Source organism: Delphinus delphis, chromosome 2 (assembly GCF_949987515.2).
Source record: "Delphinus delphis chromosome 2, mDelDel1.2, whole genome shotgun sequence".
Lineage (NCBI taxonomy): Eukaryota > Metazoa > Chordata > Mammalia > Artiodactyla > Delphinidae > Delphinus > Delphinus delphis.
Genome location: NC_082684.1, coordinates 100,687,091 through 100,701,232, shown reverse-complemented (window position 1 = coordinate 100,701,232; position 14,142 = coordinate 100,687,091). Strand labels below are relative to the sequence as shown.

General features: G+C 44.5%; 1 protein-coding gene and 1 pseudogene across 1 annotated transcript in view; both read left to right on the top strand.

Annotated features, from left to right (window-relative positions):
- TRPM1 (transient receptor potential cation channel subfamily M member 1) overlaps positions 1–14,142 on the top strand; it is a 139,897-nt gene that overhangs the window by 86,893 nt on the left and 38,862 nt on the right. The window contains exons 18-22 of the mRNA XM_060002502.1: positions 39–89; positions 2,908–3,048; positions 3,933–3,962; positions 9,713–10,005; positions 12,405–12,633. Coding sequence (XP_059858485.1) covers positions 39–89; positions 2,908–3,048; positions 3,933–3,962; positions 9,713–10,005; positions 12,405–12,633 — 744 coding nt within the window. The remainder of the gene's footprint in view (positions 1–38; positions 90–2,907; positions 3,049–3,932; positions 3,963–9,712; positions 10,006–12,404; positions 12,634–14,142) is intronic.
- Positions 7,476–8,438, top strand: LOC132419700 (palmitoyl-protein thioesterase ABHD10, mitochondrial pseudogene; annotated as a pseudogene).

Genomic DNA, 14,142 nt, shown 5'->3' with positions numbered 1-14,142 from the left:
AAAAACATATTTAATACGGCTGAATGTTTCTCTTTCAGAGACTGGGTCCACCGAACACACTTCATTTGCTGGTGAGGGATGTAAAAAAGGTCAGTCTGCTCTTTCATAGTCCTTTACCTGTTGACGTCTTTTAATGAGACCTTTTTTTTTAACATCTTTATTGGAGTATAATTGCTTTACAATGGTGTGTTAGTTTCTGCTTTATAACAAAGTGAATCAGTTATACATATACATATGTTCCCACATCTCTTCCCTCCTGTGTCTCCCTCCCTCCCACCCTCCCTATCGCACCACTCCAGGCGGTCACAAAGCACCGAGCTGATCTCCCTGTGCTATGCGGCTGCTTCCCACTAACTATCTATTTTACATTTGGTAGTTTATATATGTCCATGCCACTCTCTCACTTTGTCACAGCTTACCCTCCTCCCTCCCCGTGTCCTCAAGTCCATTCTCTAGCAGGTCTGTCTGTGTCTTAATGAGACGTTTTTTAAAGCAATTTTTAAAATTTCCAAATGTGTTGTCATCTTATTGGAGGCATAAGAAGTCATGAATTCCTCTCTCCATGAAAAGAGTTTACTTTTAAAAAATGTCATCTTCTTTAAATGAAATGTTCATCCCACACACAATGGGCTCGCGCTGAATGACTGTTTGACGGTGGGTTGGCCCCCTCACCAAGGCAGGAGCGCCAGCCAAGGGGTGGGCTCCTCACTGCTGCCCAGAACCCCCACGCTCTGCGTGTTTCAGATCTGCCCCTCATCACTTCACGGTGCCTCTTTCCAGAAGTCCCAGCAGGATGGGCCTCATGTCATTCTGTGTGTCCTGTGCAGCAGTTCTTGGTTCTTTCTGTCTCCTCTTTAGTAAGTGATAGATGCTTTCCCCCATCCCCAGCGCTGCTAATGCCTTAGAGTCTGCCTTCTTGTAGGATCCCGTCCACTCCCTGTTCTGTCCTGGTGTTTCTTGGGTCCTGTCACCACAGCCTGGAGGGTCAGACCAGGTTAACGCAGAGCAATTCATTCGGCCAGAATGCAGTCCCTGGCATGCAGAGTGCAGGACGTGTACTCATGTTCTGAGCAGAAGGAAGTAACGCAAAGGAGAGAAGAAGGCCTTCAGCCAGAGTCCCAGATAGGCTGGTCAGACCTCATACAAATATCTAATTTTGCTAATGTGAGAATTTGGCTTTTACTATGCACACTCATTGGATCAGAGCAGAATCAGTGGATCTGGGAACCAAGAGAGACCAGCAAGTGCACTTGTTTCCCACTTTCACAGATTTCTTAGATTCAGAAGCACTAACATTCAAAAGCCACAGCTACTCAAGTGTAGACCCAACCACGTCTCTCGTAAGTGGCTTCCATCATCCTCCTCCCACCCTCCCCAGACACAGGCCGCCCCCACTTAAAACCTCCACGTCTCATGAAATTCAAGCTCCTGCTAAGAAACTTGCACCCACTGGGCCTAACACATACCCACCACACGTGTTCTGTCCCAGGGCCGTGCCCGTCTCACATCTGCAGTGCTCTCCCCCCTCGACCCCTACAGCCCCTGTTCTGCCCACTCCTACCTCCACAGGAAGCCCTTTCTCACCCTCCCACCTGCCCACCCTAGCAGAGTGGGGGCCTGAACATGCTGCTGCATCGGGACTGCGGGTGGCTTGGCCCTTTTTCCCCAAAAGAGCAAGCTCCCCAAGGCAGGGCTGTATCTCCTTATCCCCTCATATGGAATCCCCGACTTGGTCAAGGATCACGGTAGGGGCTGAACAGACTTGCAATGGCTGAGTGAAGGATTCAGTCCTCATGTACAGGGAGGACATTTGGAAGGTGTAGCCTCCATGGGACGGACCCCAGGTTTCTACCATCATTTCAGCCATAGGAAATTAACCAAGCAGGAAACAGCACATAGCAAAACATCCTTATAATGGACCAGTCAGCTCTGCCTCCTGGATAAGCCAACTGCCCTCTGGCGTGAATGACCGACTTACAGATGCATCGATGCCCCTCTGCACTCCTCCCCTCCACCCACACGCTACCTTTATCTCAACACAGCCTCTACCGTTCTGCTGCAGGACTCTGCCCCTTCACCGACTCCCGGGCACATCAGATAGTTTGCAGTGTTTGTGTTCTTACTGAAATCTGAGGGGTCCCCCAGAAAGTCACAGGGCACCATGTGGAGCTTTCCCTAGAAAGTTCCCGGCCCCAGGGATATTCTGTCCGCCCACTGTCTTCCACAGAGTCCTCCTGCCTGCCACGCTGCTCATTCCCTCCTTCTGCAGAAAATCTGGACGCCAGCCCCCCGAGACTGGATTATCCCCTGCAAGCAGCTGTCAAAGCACCTTCTCAACAAAATGAATCTGCTCTTTGCACCAGCTACACCATCTTTCCTTTATGTATTTTTTCCTTAATCAATATTTTTTTATCAAAGCATAGTTGATTTACAATGTTGTGTTAATTTCTGCTGTACAGCATGATCAGTTATACATTTATATACATTTTTAATATTGTTTTTCATGGAAGGATAGTTCATAATGTTGGGTTAATTCCTGCTGTACAGCAAAGTGATTCAATTATACATATATACATTCTTTATATATATATTCTTTTCTTTCCCTTATGTTTAAATGCACATTACAGGCCATTCTGTCCGAGCTCATGGACAAGCCCAGGCCTCTCCCCTCCAGCCTCATGGGCTTCTAATTCTTCTCATTGGGAAGTCTAACCCATTTTCTGGAACATGGTTTACCCCCTTATCTCCCACAATCCTATGGAAACAGACTGAAGATTGTTTAATGCCCCGTTGGTACCACCAACTTTCACATCGTAGGCAGGAATGACCATGATGCCGAGGTGTTGCCGAAGTCCACGCTGTGGGTCCCTTCTCGCAGGGCCTGAGACACAGCTTCTTTTCTTACAGGGCAACCTTCCACCCGATTACCACATCAGCCTCATAGACATTGGGCTCGTGCTGGAGTACCTCATGGGGGGCGCCTACCGCTGCAACTACACAAGGAAGGGCTTCCGGACCCTTTACAACAACCTGTTTGGACCCAAGAGGGTAGGACTCAGCGAACACGTGGTGTTCTGTGGTTCCTGGAATCACATGTGGTTCCTTGCTAGCCTTTCTAATAACTCAGCCGCTTCAAAGCCGAACTCATCACCCCATCCCCCAGCACACCTGCCCGTCCTCCCGCAGTGGCTCTCAGTGGGAGGTCTCAGCATGCCTCCAGACGCCCAGGCTTCACCACGCACCTTCCTCCCTCAGCTCGTGGGGCCGCACAGCCCAGCACTTGCCCCTGCCCCATCCTTTGTTCGCAATAGCCTTCTTCCCAGGCTCCCTTGTCTCTGCCCTCTCCCATCCATCCTGCCGCTGGACCCGCCCCAGTTCTCCAAAACGAGGGACCCAACAGTGCACTCCCTGCTCAGAAATTCCCAGGGATCCCCAGCGCCTGACGAAGCACTGTCAAGCTCATGATCACAGCATCTAAGAGTCTCCCTAGCCATCCCCACCGTGTTGTGGGCAACCATGTACCACTGCCAGAATCAAACTCTACTACTGTGTCTGCGGCATCTTCCCCTATCAAAACCCCACGTGTGCCGCAAGCCCACTTCACGTGTGAGATCTCCCATGAAGCCCTCGCCTCGCCCGCACTCAGAGCTCCATAGCTCTGTGTCTCCTCTGTGGGTGAACTTCTCTGGTTCTACCTGGGATGCGGGTCCCATGTCTGCACATCTCTCTCCTCACCTGACCTGGGCTGACAGAAGCAGAGGTTCCATATTAAAGCATTTCCTTTCCTTGGGTTTGTCCTTAACTGTTAACGATACCAAGTACTTTTTAATCTATTATTATTGCTACTAAAGATATTACTAATGTACAACCCCCAGTATCATAACATCAGTTATCTGATTCCATTCATTTTTTTCTCCCCTTTCATTATGCAGCCTAAAGCTCTCAAACTTCTGGGAATGGAAGTAAGTAGGACTTGTTTCCAATGGCTTTATGATACTGTGGTTAAGTGTGTGGAGCCCTCTTCGTTTTGTATTTCACATAAAATTGCACAAGTTTGTTTTCCATGAATAAATCCACTACACCACACACCAAAATTTACTTGGATGATTTAGTCAAATTATGTAAAAAAAGATCACAGACATGTTTTAAAAGGTAAAAGTCACCCCATTCATTTTTATCAAAATCAAGAACAAGTCAAGCACATCCATTATTGTTGGCATCATTAACCCCACTGGTTTTTAAAAGTGTTCTGGGAATTTTACCACGTGAAAAAATAAATAAAGGAAGCATACTTTAAAAAGGGGGAAAATTATCATTGGCAAAAAAATTTGGTTTCTAGAAAACCCAGACACATTGACAAAGTTTCCTCATAATAGGACAAAAGTATCCAGAAATAACCTTAATAAGGAAACTCAAGAACAAAGCACTAGGACTTCGCTGGTGTGCAGTGGTTAAGAATCCTCCTGCCAATGCAGGGGACATGGGTTTGAGCCCTGGTCCAGGAAGATCCCACATGCGGTGGAGCAACTAAGCCACAGCTACTGAGCCTGTGCTCTAGAGCCCACAAGCCACAACTACTGAAGCCTACGCACCTAGAGCCCGTGCTCTGCAACAAGAGAGACCACCGCAATGAGAAGCCTGTGCACCTCACTGAAGACCCAACGCAGCCAAAAAAATTAATTAATTAATTTTTAAAAAAGCACTAGACATGAAAATATATAAATGAGTGAAAGAAATATTATAACACAGAATATTAAGACTGTCTATTGTAAAGACTCTTCTCAAATTCAAGATTCAAATAGCATCCCAATTTCTGTATGGATACAGGGTAGGTTTTGATTCTGTGTTCACAGTTGACACCGACCTTCAGTGTAACTAGAAGGGTTGTGATATGCAGCTTTCCGTAAGTCCATGCTCTCTTAGGTTGGTTGCATCATGTTGGCTTTATCTGTTGGGGGAAAGTTTGGTGGAACTCTCCTGTAAAATAGCCTGGTCCCAGTCCTGTGTTTTAGGGGCATATTTTTCACTGCCTTTATAATAATTTTCATAACATGAGTTCATGGAGCTTTTCTATTTTCTAGAGTCAGCTTTGGTCAATTATATTTTCCTAGCAAACAATTTACTTCTAGACTTGCAAGTACTTAGGTATAAACCTTTACATAGTATTCTAATTTTTTCAATATCTTTAGTTGTGTGCTATTTCTTGTTCCAATTTTTTTATATTTATATCTTCTCCCTTTTTTTCTTAACCGTACTTGCCTTCAGATTTGATTGGTATTTTTGCTTTATTAAGCAACTTTCTTTTTTCTGTTTTCTATTTTATTAATATATTTTATTTGTATTCATTCCTTCCATATACTTTATATGGAATTACTGTGTTATTTTTATTGACTCAATTTGAAAGCGAAGTTTGCCCATTTTCTTTTTAAAAAAATTTTTATTTTAATTAATTAGTTTAAAGGAATCAATCTATACTGACAGATTGTCAAGGCACTGGGATAGATGGGGGAAGATTATTTGGGAGTGTATGAGAAAGAGGCCCTTCCCAAGGGACTCCAAATTATACCATATTTATAGTGTTCACATCATTTTTTTTTTTTTTTTGGCCATGCCATGTGGAATGTGGGATCTTAGTTTCCCAACCAGGGATGGAACCTGTGCCCCCTGAAGTGGGAGCGTGAAGTCTTAACCACTGGACTGCCAGAGAAGTCCCTGCCTATTTTCAATCTTTCCTGTATGCCAATAAATGCATAAAGAGTATAAATTTTTTCTTTGAGCATTGTTTTCATGGTATCCCACAGGTTTGGGTAAGTAGAACTTTCATTGCAATTCATTTCTAAACAGTTTATACTTTCCTCATTAATCCACAAGTTATTTATAAGTGTATTTAAAATTTTCCAGATACAGAATTTTGCTATTGTTGTTATCCTACTCTTGTTGATTTTTAATTTTATTCTTTGAGTGTATACTACATGATTTCTGATATCTGGAATTTGTTGATATAGAAAATCTCAAAAGAATTAGGGAATAATGCCAGGTGGAATTTTGTTAATGATTCATGTGTGTTAGAAACAAATGTGTACTCCCGGCTTGTTGGGTACAATACGTATACGTCTTTGTCAGATCAAACTTGGTAATGTTCTTATTCAATTTGCTTCTATCTGTACTAATTTTTTCAAGTTGATTTCTAAGTGAGGGGTGTTTAGAGGCTCTTACTGTGATTGTGGATGGGTCAGTTTCTTTTTAACTTCCAGTTCATATCTTTTGTTATTTTATTGGGTTGTTTCTTTTTCTTGTTGCTTTGTGGCTGTTCTTGCATTTTAGGGAAATTAATCCCTTGTTGGTTATATTCTTTCTCTAGCAATCTTAAAATTACTTTAACAGAATTTGCATACAACTAGTATTTTAACAATACAATGTATTATTGAAAGATAGGCTTAAAAGGGTTTCTGTTTTACAGCCTTTCATTAGTCCTTAGTGGATTTTTATTTGACTGGATATATTCTTGAAAATAAAGCTATGTTTATTTTTTAATTTCCATAATGTCAATTTTTAACCTATATAGACCAACCTTCCTAAATGACCGAAACTGTAGTTTTACTGGGACAAATTAGAAAATTTGAACAAAAACACTTTTAAAATTCATTAATTAATTAATTTATGTTTGGCTGTATTGGGTGTTCATTGCTGGGCACGGGCTTCCTCTAGTTGAGGCGAGTGGGGCCTACTCTTCGTTGCGGTGTGCGGGCTTCTCATTGCGGTGGCTTCTCCTGTTGTGGAGCATGGGCTCTAGGTGCATGGGCTTCAGTAGTTGCGGCACACGGGCTTAGTTGCTCCGCAGCATGTGGGATCTTCCTGGCCCAGGGATCGAACCCATGTCCCCTGCATTGGCAGGCAGATTCTTAACTAATGTGCCACCAGGAAAGTCCCTGAACAAAAACATTTCAATCTAAGGCAAGATACAATAGTTTCAATTAAAATGTCAGACAACTCATTATAAGGTTATAAAACTTGGGTTAGTCATGAACAACATGTGGTAGGAATTGGAGAGCCAGTCTCCCCCCTCACCCCCACCCTGCCCAGCCACTCCAGCCGTGTGTATGTGGGCAAATTATTCAGACTTTGGGTCACAACTTCCTCATCTGATGGAATGGAAGACATTCACAACCTCTCAGAGTCAGTATAAGAATAAAAGTGGATCATTGACAAGAAAGCTGTTTGCAAAAGAGCAAATACCCATTTCTGTCATTCTATTGGATACTGAATCCCTAGCCTGGAATAGTCTGAGCCCCATATATTTCCATGACACTCCTGTGTTTCAACGCCAATTCTCCCAGTCATGACAGACATTCCTTTAGGGTCCTTCTCCGTTTTCAGAATCATCCCTCACAATCCCTTTAGGAAATGGGAAATGTTGACCGTGTTTCAACCCCAATTCTCCCAGTCATGGGAGACCCTCCATTTATAGCACATCCATGAAAAGACAAAGCTCATTCAAAATGGAGCACTTGTGGGACCTCCCTGGTGGCGCAGTGGTTAAGAATCCACCTGCCGGGGTACCTTGTCATAGGTGGGGCTGGATGGCCGTCTCCTTCAGCTTCCACTGTGGGCTCAGCACGTTACTTGCACCGAAGGCCGAGCCGGCACCACGGTGGCTCCCAGCTTGCAGACAAAAGACATCAATCTCTTTCCTTAGTCGACCAGACCTTCCAAACCTGGCTCATAAAAGGCTAAAAGGCAAAAGTCCAGGAATTATCTTCATCCCTGGCTACATTAATATGAATGGTACAAAAGCATTGGCGATTGAGGAGTTTTGCAAATCTCTAGGTCACGCCTGTATAAGCTTTGATTACTCAGGAGTTGGAAATTCAGATGGTAACTTAGAAGAATGCACAGTGGGAAAATGGAGAAAAGATGTTCTTTCTATAATTGATGACTTAGCTGAAGGACCACAGATACTAGCTGGATCTAGCCTCGGTGGATGGCTTATACTTCATGCTGCAATCGCACGGCCACAAAAGGTTGTTGCTCTTATTGGCATAGCGACAGCTGTGGATGGCCTAGTGACACAGTTTAATCAGCTTCCTGTTGAGGCAAAAAAGGAAATAGAGATGAAAGATGTGTGGTCCATGCCATCAAAATACAGTGAAGGAGGAGTTTATCGCATTCAGTACAGTGTCATTAAAGAAGCAGAGCACCACTGCTTGTTACATAGTCCTATTCCTGTGAACTGCCCTATAAGATTGCTCCACGGCATGAAGGATGACATTGTATCATGGCATACGTCCATGCAGGTTGCTGACCGAGTAGTCAGCACAGATGTAGATGTCTTCCTCCGAAAGAATAGTGATCACCGAATGAAGGAAAAAGCGGACATTCAACTTCTGGTTTACACTATTGATGACTTAATTGATAAGCTTTCAACTGTAGTTAACTAGTCACAGTTTTAGTTGGAATGTAAAGTAATGGATCCAGAAGATGGAAGAGGGATAACAGATGAAGGACCCTGATACTTGGAAGGTTTTTTTCTCTTATCTCTACCTTGTAAATATCATGTGCGTATTTAATGATGTATTTGCACAAGTGATTCAGATTGTGAAGAAAGAGCCAGCTGCTGTTTGAAAAATTTTCTCTTTCCTTCAATCCTTGACTTTTTTCATTAAAATATTTCCTATTTTTTTATTCAAGAGATGTTTACCTTCTAATGCTTGTGTAAACTGTGCCAGTTCTTACTTAGAATTGCTAATAAAACTTGATTTTTTTGTTTTCTGTTTGGTATCATTGTATATGGAGATTTGCAAAATTATTTCTGATTTTAAAATGCGGTTTACAAGATATAGGAAAATGTTTATTGAAATAAATCTAAAATGACTAGAGAAATGTCTGAAACATAATAAAGTTCAAAATAAAGCTATTACTTTATACCTTAAAAAAAATAAGAAGAATCTGCCTGCCAACGCAGGGGACACGGGTTCAAGCCCTGAGCCAGGAAGATCCCACATGCCGTGGAACAACTAAGCCCGGGCACCACAACTACTGAAGCCTGCGGGCCTAGAGCCCCTACTCCACAGCAAGAGAAGCCACCGCAATGAAAAGCCTGCTCACCGCAACAAAGAGTAGACCCCGCTCACGGCAACTAGAGAAAGCGTGCAGCAACAAAGACCCAACACAGCCAAAAATAAATAAATAAATAAATTATAATTTTAAAAAATGGAACGCTTGCTTCCTTAAACCATTAGTAGGGAAACAAGACATTTTTCTCCATCCCCTTTTACATTTTTCCTATTAATCTCCGGTTCAGCGGTATCTGGCAAACGAGTGTTGGTACTTGAAGACTCCTCTGAGGAAATAAGCTACAGGCTTTATCTCTCCCATGGGGTGATTTGGATTGAAGTGTTTTCTTTGTTTTAGTTTTGCAGCATCTCTTCAATTTTTAGAGGCTTCTGGGGAAAAAAAACCCTGCCAACCCAGGCGTATAAACTCTTCAAACAGTAGTATGCCTTTTCAGCTCATTTGGTCTTCGATGGTTTACTTCTCATAATAAACATGTGCATCTTTTCAAAAGAATTAGTACACTGGTTGGAAACCGCAGATGTACTTAGAATTCTCTTTATTCCCTTGGAGGGAGAGGTTTCCCTTTTTCCAGTTGTCTTGAAACCCTTTGTTGCACGTTTATGGCAGAACCATGGCAAAGGTGCTTCTCTCCCCTCAGGATGATGAGCCTCCAGCCAAAGGGAAGAAAAAGAAGAAGAAGAAAAAGGAGGAGGAGTTGGACATCGATGTGGACGACCCCGCCGTGAGTCGATTCCAGTACCCCTTCCACGAGCTGATGGTGTGGGCCGTGCTGATGAAGCGCCAAAAAATGGCGGTCTTCCTCTGGCAGCGCGGGGAGGAGAGCATGGCGAAGGCCCTGGTGGCCTGCAAGCTCTACAAGTCGATGGCCCACGAGTCCTCCGAGAGCGAGCTGGTGGACGACATCTCCCAGGACCTGGACAACAACTCAAAGTGAGTGTCCAGAGGGAATTTAAGGACCAGGAGACACTATGGTCCTGAGCACTGTCCCTTTGCTGGGAAGGGTGGCAAATGTATCTCTCGCTTAAGTACAATGACCTTTAAAGCTTGTTCATCAAGTGCTTTGTCCATTGTGTCAGCATTTTTCCTTCTGTCTCTCTGAGACGTTTCTGGACTCTCATTGTTTTTGTTGACTGCCTTCTGGTGCAAACCATGGAAACCCAGTTTTAATCAATATATGTTTTTTGTTGAAATATAGTTGATTTACAGTGTTGTGGTAATGTCTGCTGTACAGCAAAGTGACTCAGTTATACATATACATATATATATATACACATTTTTTAAATATTCTTTTCCAGTATGGTTTATCACAGGATATTGAATATAGTTCCCTGTGCTATGCAGTAGGACCTTGTTTATCCATTCTATATATGAAAGCTTACCCCAACTTCCCTCCCCCTTGGCAACCACCGGTCTGTTCTCTATGTCCATGATTCTGTTTCTGGGAAACACAATTTTAGTGCAAAGACAATGAGACCAATTTTCACAAGGAAACAACCTAGTGAACCTGTGCCCTTGGACTTGACCTTCACAAGTACCTCTGGATTTCCCCCCCTTAGGACGGCTACAGGGGGCTGGAGTTGGGTATTTCCCTCCCTCTAGTTCAGTTAGGCTCTGATAAAACACCAATAGGTTAAGCTCTGGTTAGCCAGTTTCCCCCGAGGGCAGGCCTTGTTATGAAGAATAGAGTGCTCTGGGCGTAGTTCAGAATGGACCCTTTCCCCTCTCCCAGACGGCAGCATGAGAGGATTCTTCCCCCATCTTCTCTGTGAGAACTTGGTGGGGCTCCTGGAGGTAAAACTCACAAAAATGTGGACAATTCTCTAAGCCTGGGCCACCCGGAGCTATTAACTTGCAGACTTGTCCTCACGGGGCCTCCAGAAATTCATCAATTACAGTTCAGGTTTTCCAACCTGGCGCTGGTTCCCCGGGTTTGTGCTCCATTAAGTTGCGATTCTCAGTATCTGCCTTCTGTCTTTCCAGTTAGGTGGACAGCAATTTGCCCTGTGACCTCAATTCTCTGATGAATCTAGAAAAGTCGTGGGTTTTGAGTTTGTTGAGCTTTTGTACTTTTTATTAGGACAGAGTGGCAACTTCCAAGTCCCTTACGTGTGGAACCAGAAACCGAAAGTCCCCGTGCAACTTTACAGACATGTGAACTTGAATTGTACACAGGCCCTTCTGCCAACATGTAATATCTTTGTTTTGTGAAGCACCCTGCTTATCTTTCGGACTGTATTTCTAAAATCACTAGCTGACTTCTAAACATCAGGTGTTCAAGACTCTTACAAATAGGGAGGCGTTCCCCTGCCTCCATCTGTTGGCAAGCCCTGTCCCTCTGCTTCCTAGAGGACCCTCGTGGTGACCCCCTGCAGCCCGTGGGGCCTGAGGCCAGAAGATGCTGCAGAGTCTGCGTCTCCATCCCCCACAAGTAATGCCTCCCTTTTTCATCCTTCCACTCAGAACTGGCATCAAATCTTCTATAAAATGGAGAAACAAAAGCAAAGAAAGGTGATCCCTATAGGACTGTACCTTAATCACATCGATGCCACACAAAAAGTTGAAGGAACAAGAAGTGTTCATGACTATCATTAAATCCTCGCATCAGGGTCATGTGGAAAGGGAATACATCTTATGTTCACAAATCACCTGTGTCCCCTTCTCCATCCGCCACTTGGTTCTCATCACTCCCCCTCCCCCACCTCCAGCAATTGGTCCTCTCTGCTCTGGGTCCCCATGGCAACTAGCCCTTGTCTCCTTCACAGCACTGAGAGCGCTCTTGTAATCCATGTGTCACTGAAGTATTACACTCATACAGGAGAAGGCACGTGTGCAAAACATGCAGCTTGGTGACTGTTCACAAACCCAACACACAACTTTGACCAGCACCCTCAAGAAACAGCACCCTACCTGTGCCACCAGCCCTCCTGGAGGCCTTTTCAATGTCCACCTCTCCCCTGCACCAAGGATGAACACTGTTCTGACTTCCAGTCCCACAGGCGCTGTTTTCAAACTCTCATTTGCCATCTTTTCCATCTGCATCCCTGTTCGTGAATGCCTGAGGGAAGGGACTTTGTCTTTGCTCTGTCCCTGGGGCCTGAGGGGCAGACTTGGGCTCCACCTAAAGCGCCATCTACAGCGAGAGCAGTCAGCCCCTGACATGGCTAAGCACAGCCCCTGGCCCCTGGCCGTCCCCCCTGGGGACATCCCCTGGAGCTCCCAGAGGACAGGGAGTCACAGACTCTGTGTCCTGTGGCTCCACGACATCCCCGCGGACACAGCTCTCGAATGAAGAGCACGTGACCACCCTGCTCCCATTTCTGTCTCTGCAGAGACTTTGGCCAGCTTGCTGTGGAGCTCTTGGACCAGTCCTACAAGCATGACGAGCAGATCGCCATGAAACTGCTGACCTACGAGCTGAAAAACTGGAGCAACTCGACCTGCCTCAAACTGGCTGTCGCAGCCAAACATCGGGACTTCATCGCCCACACCTGCAGCCAGATGCTGCTGACTGACATGTGGATGGGAAGGCTGCGGATGAGGAAGAACCCTGGCCTGAAGGTATGCGTGACATGGTCGGTAAGCACGGTATAGTGACAAGTGCCACCCGTGAGCTCTGACTCCCTGCCTGGCTGAGCTAAGTGCTTGCTGTGGTTTATACATCTATGACTCTGAACAACCCCAGGAAGGAGATGCCATGGCAATCCTTGTCTTACAGGAGAACCGGAAGCTTCAAGATTAAGGGATAGGATCTGAGCTGCAAGGCATGGGTCTGGCTCCTGAATCCACGTGGTCTAACGCCAGAGCCTGACCTGCAGCATGAGTGGCTTACAGGCTTGGAGTCCACCCTAACTAGCCATGCATCCCTGGACCAGCCACCCGCCACTATAGTGGACACCGGAGCTCTATTTCTATAGATGCCCTTATAACTCTGAAATTGTCTGATATCGTTTTGTTTTACTTTTTAAAAACTTTTACTGAAATATAGTTGATTTACAAGGTTGTGTTAGTTTCAGGTGTACAGCAAAGTGATTCAGTTTTATATATATATATATGTATATATATATATATTCTTTTTTTTACATTCTCTTCCATTATAGGTTATCACAAGGTATTGAGCAGAGTTCCCTGTGCTATACAGGAGGTCCTTGTTGGTTATCTATTTTATATATAGTAGTTTGTGCCTGTTAATCCCAAACTCTTAATTTATCCCTCCCCCTCTTCCCCTTTGGTGGCCACAAGTTTGTTTTCTATGTCTGTAAGTCTATTTCTGTTTTGTAAATAAGTTCATTTGTATCCTTTCTTTAGATTCCACATATAAGCGATATCATATGATATTTGTCTCTCTCTGACTTACTTCACTTAGTATGATAATCTCTAGATCCATCCATGTTGCTGTAAATGGCATTATTTCATTCCTTTTTTATGGCTGAATAATATTCCATTGTGTTTATACACCACATCTTCTCTATCCGTTCGTCTGTCAGTGGACACTTAGGTTGCTGTCTGATATCATTTTAATTGGCAATGTTTTCATTCTGTGGGGTTTATGAGAGAATATGAAGCTATGAAAGTGTCTGAAAAGGATTTAGGGGATAGAAAATTGTACTGAGACCAAATCCCAGCTCTGCTGTTTACTACTGTTAACGACTAGGTTATCTTAAGGAGAGATTCTAACCTTCAGATAACCTACTCTGTGATGGCAATATTATACTGAGCTCATGGGATTGCTATGAGGATAAAGAAAAGACCATATATGTTATCCTGGGCATCAGGGTTCTGACATACAGAAGGCACTTCGTTTCTTAAAAATATGTTGGAAACTGGGGCTTCCCTGGTGGCACAGTGGTTGAGAGTCCGCCTGCCGATGCAGGGGACACGGGTTCGTGCCCCGGTCCGAGAAGATCCCACATGCCGCAGAGCGGCTAGGCCCGTGAGCCATGGCCACTGAGCCTGCGCGTCCGGAGCCTGTGCTCCGCAACGGGAGTGGCCACAACAGTGAGAGGCCCGCGTACCGCGAAGAAAAAAAAAAAAATGTTAGAAACAGTTCTCAAAGCTTTCTGAGATGCT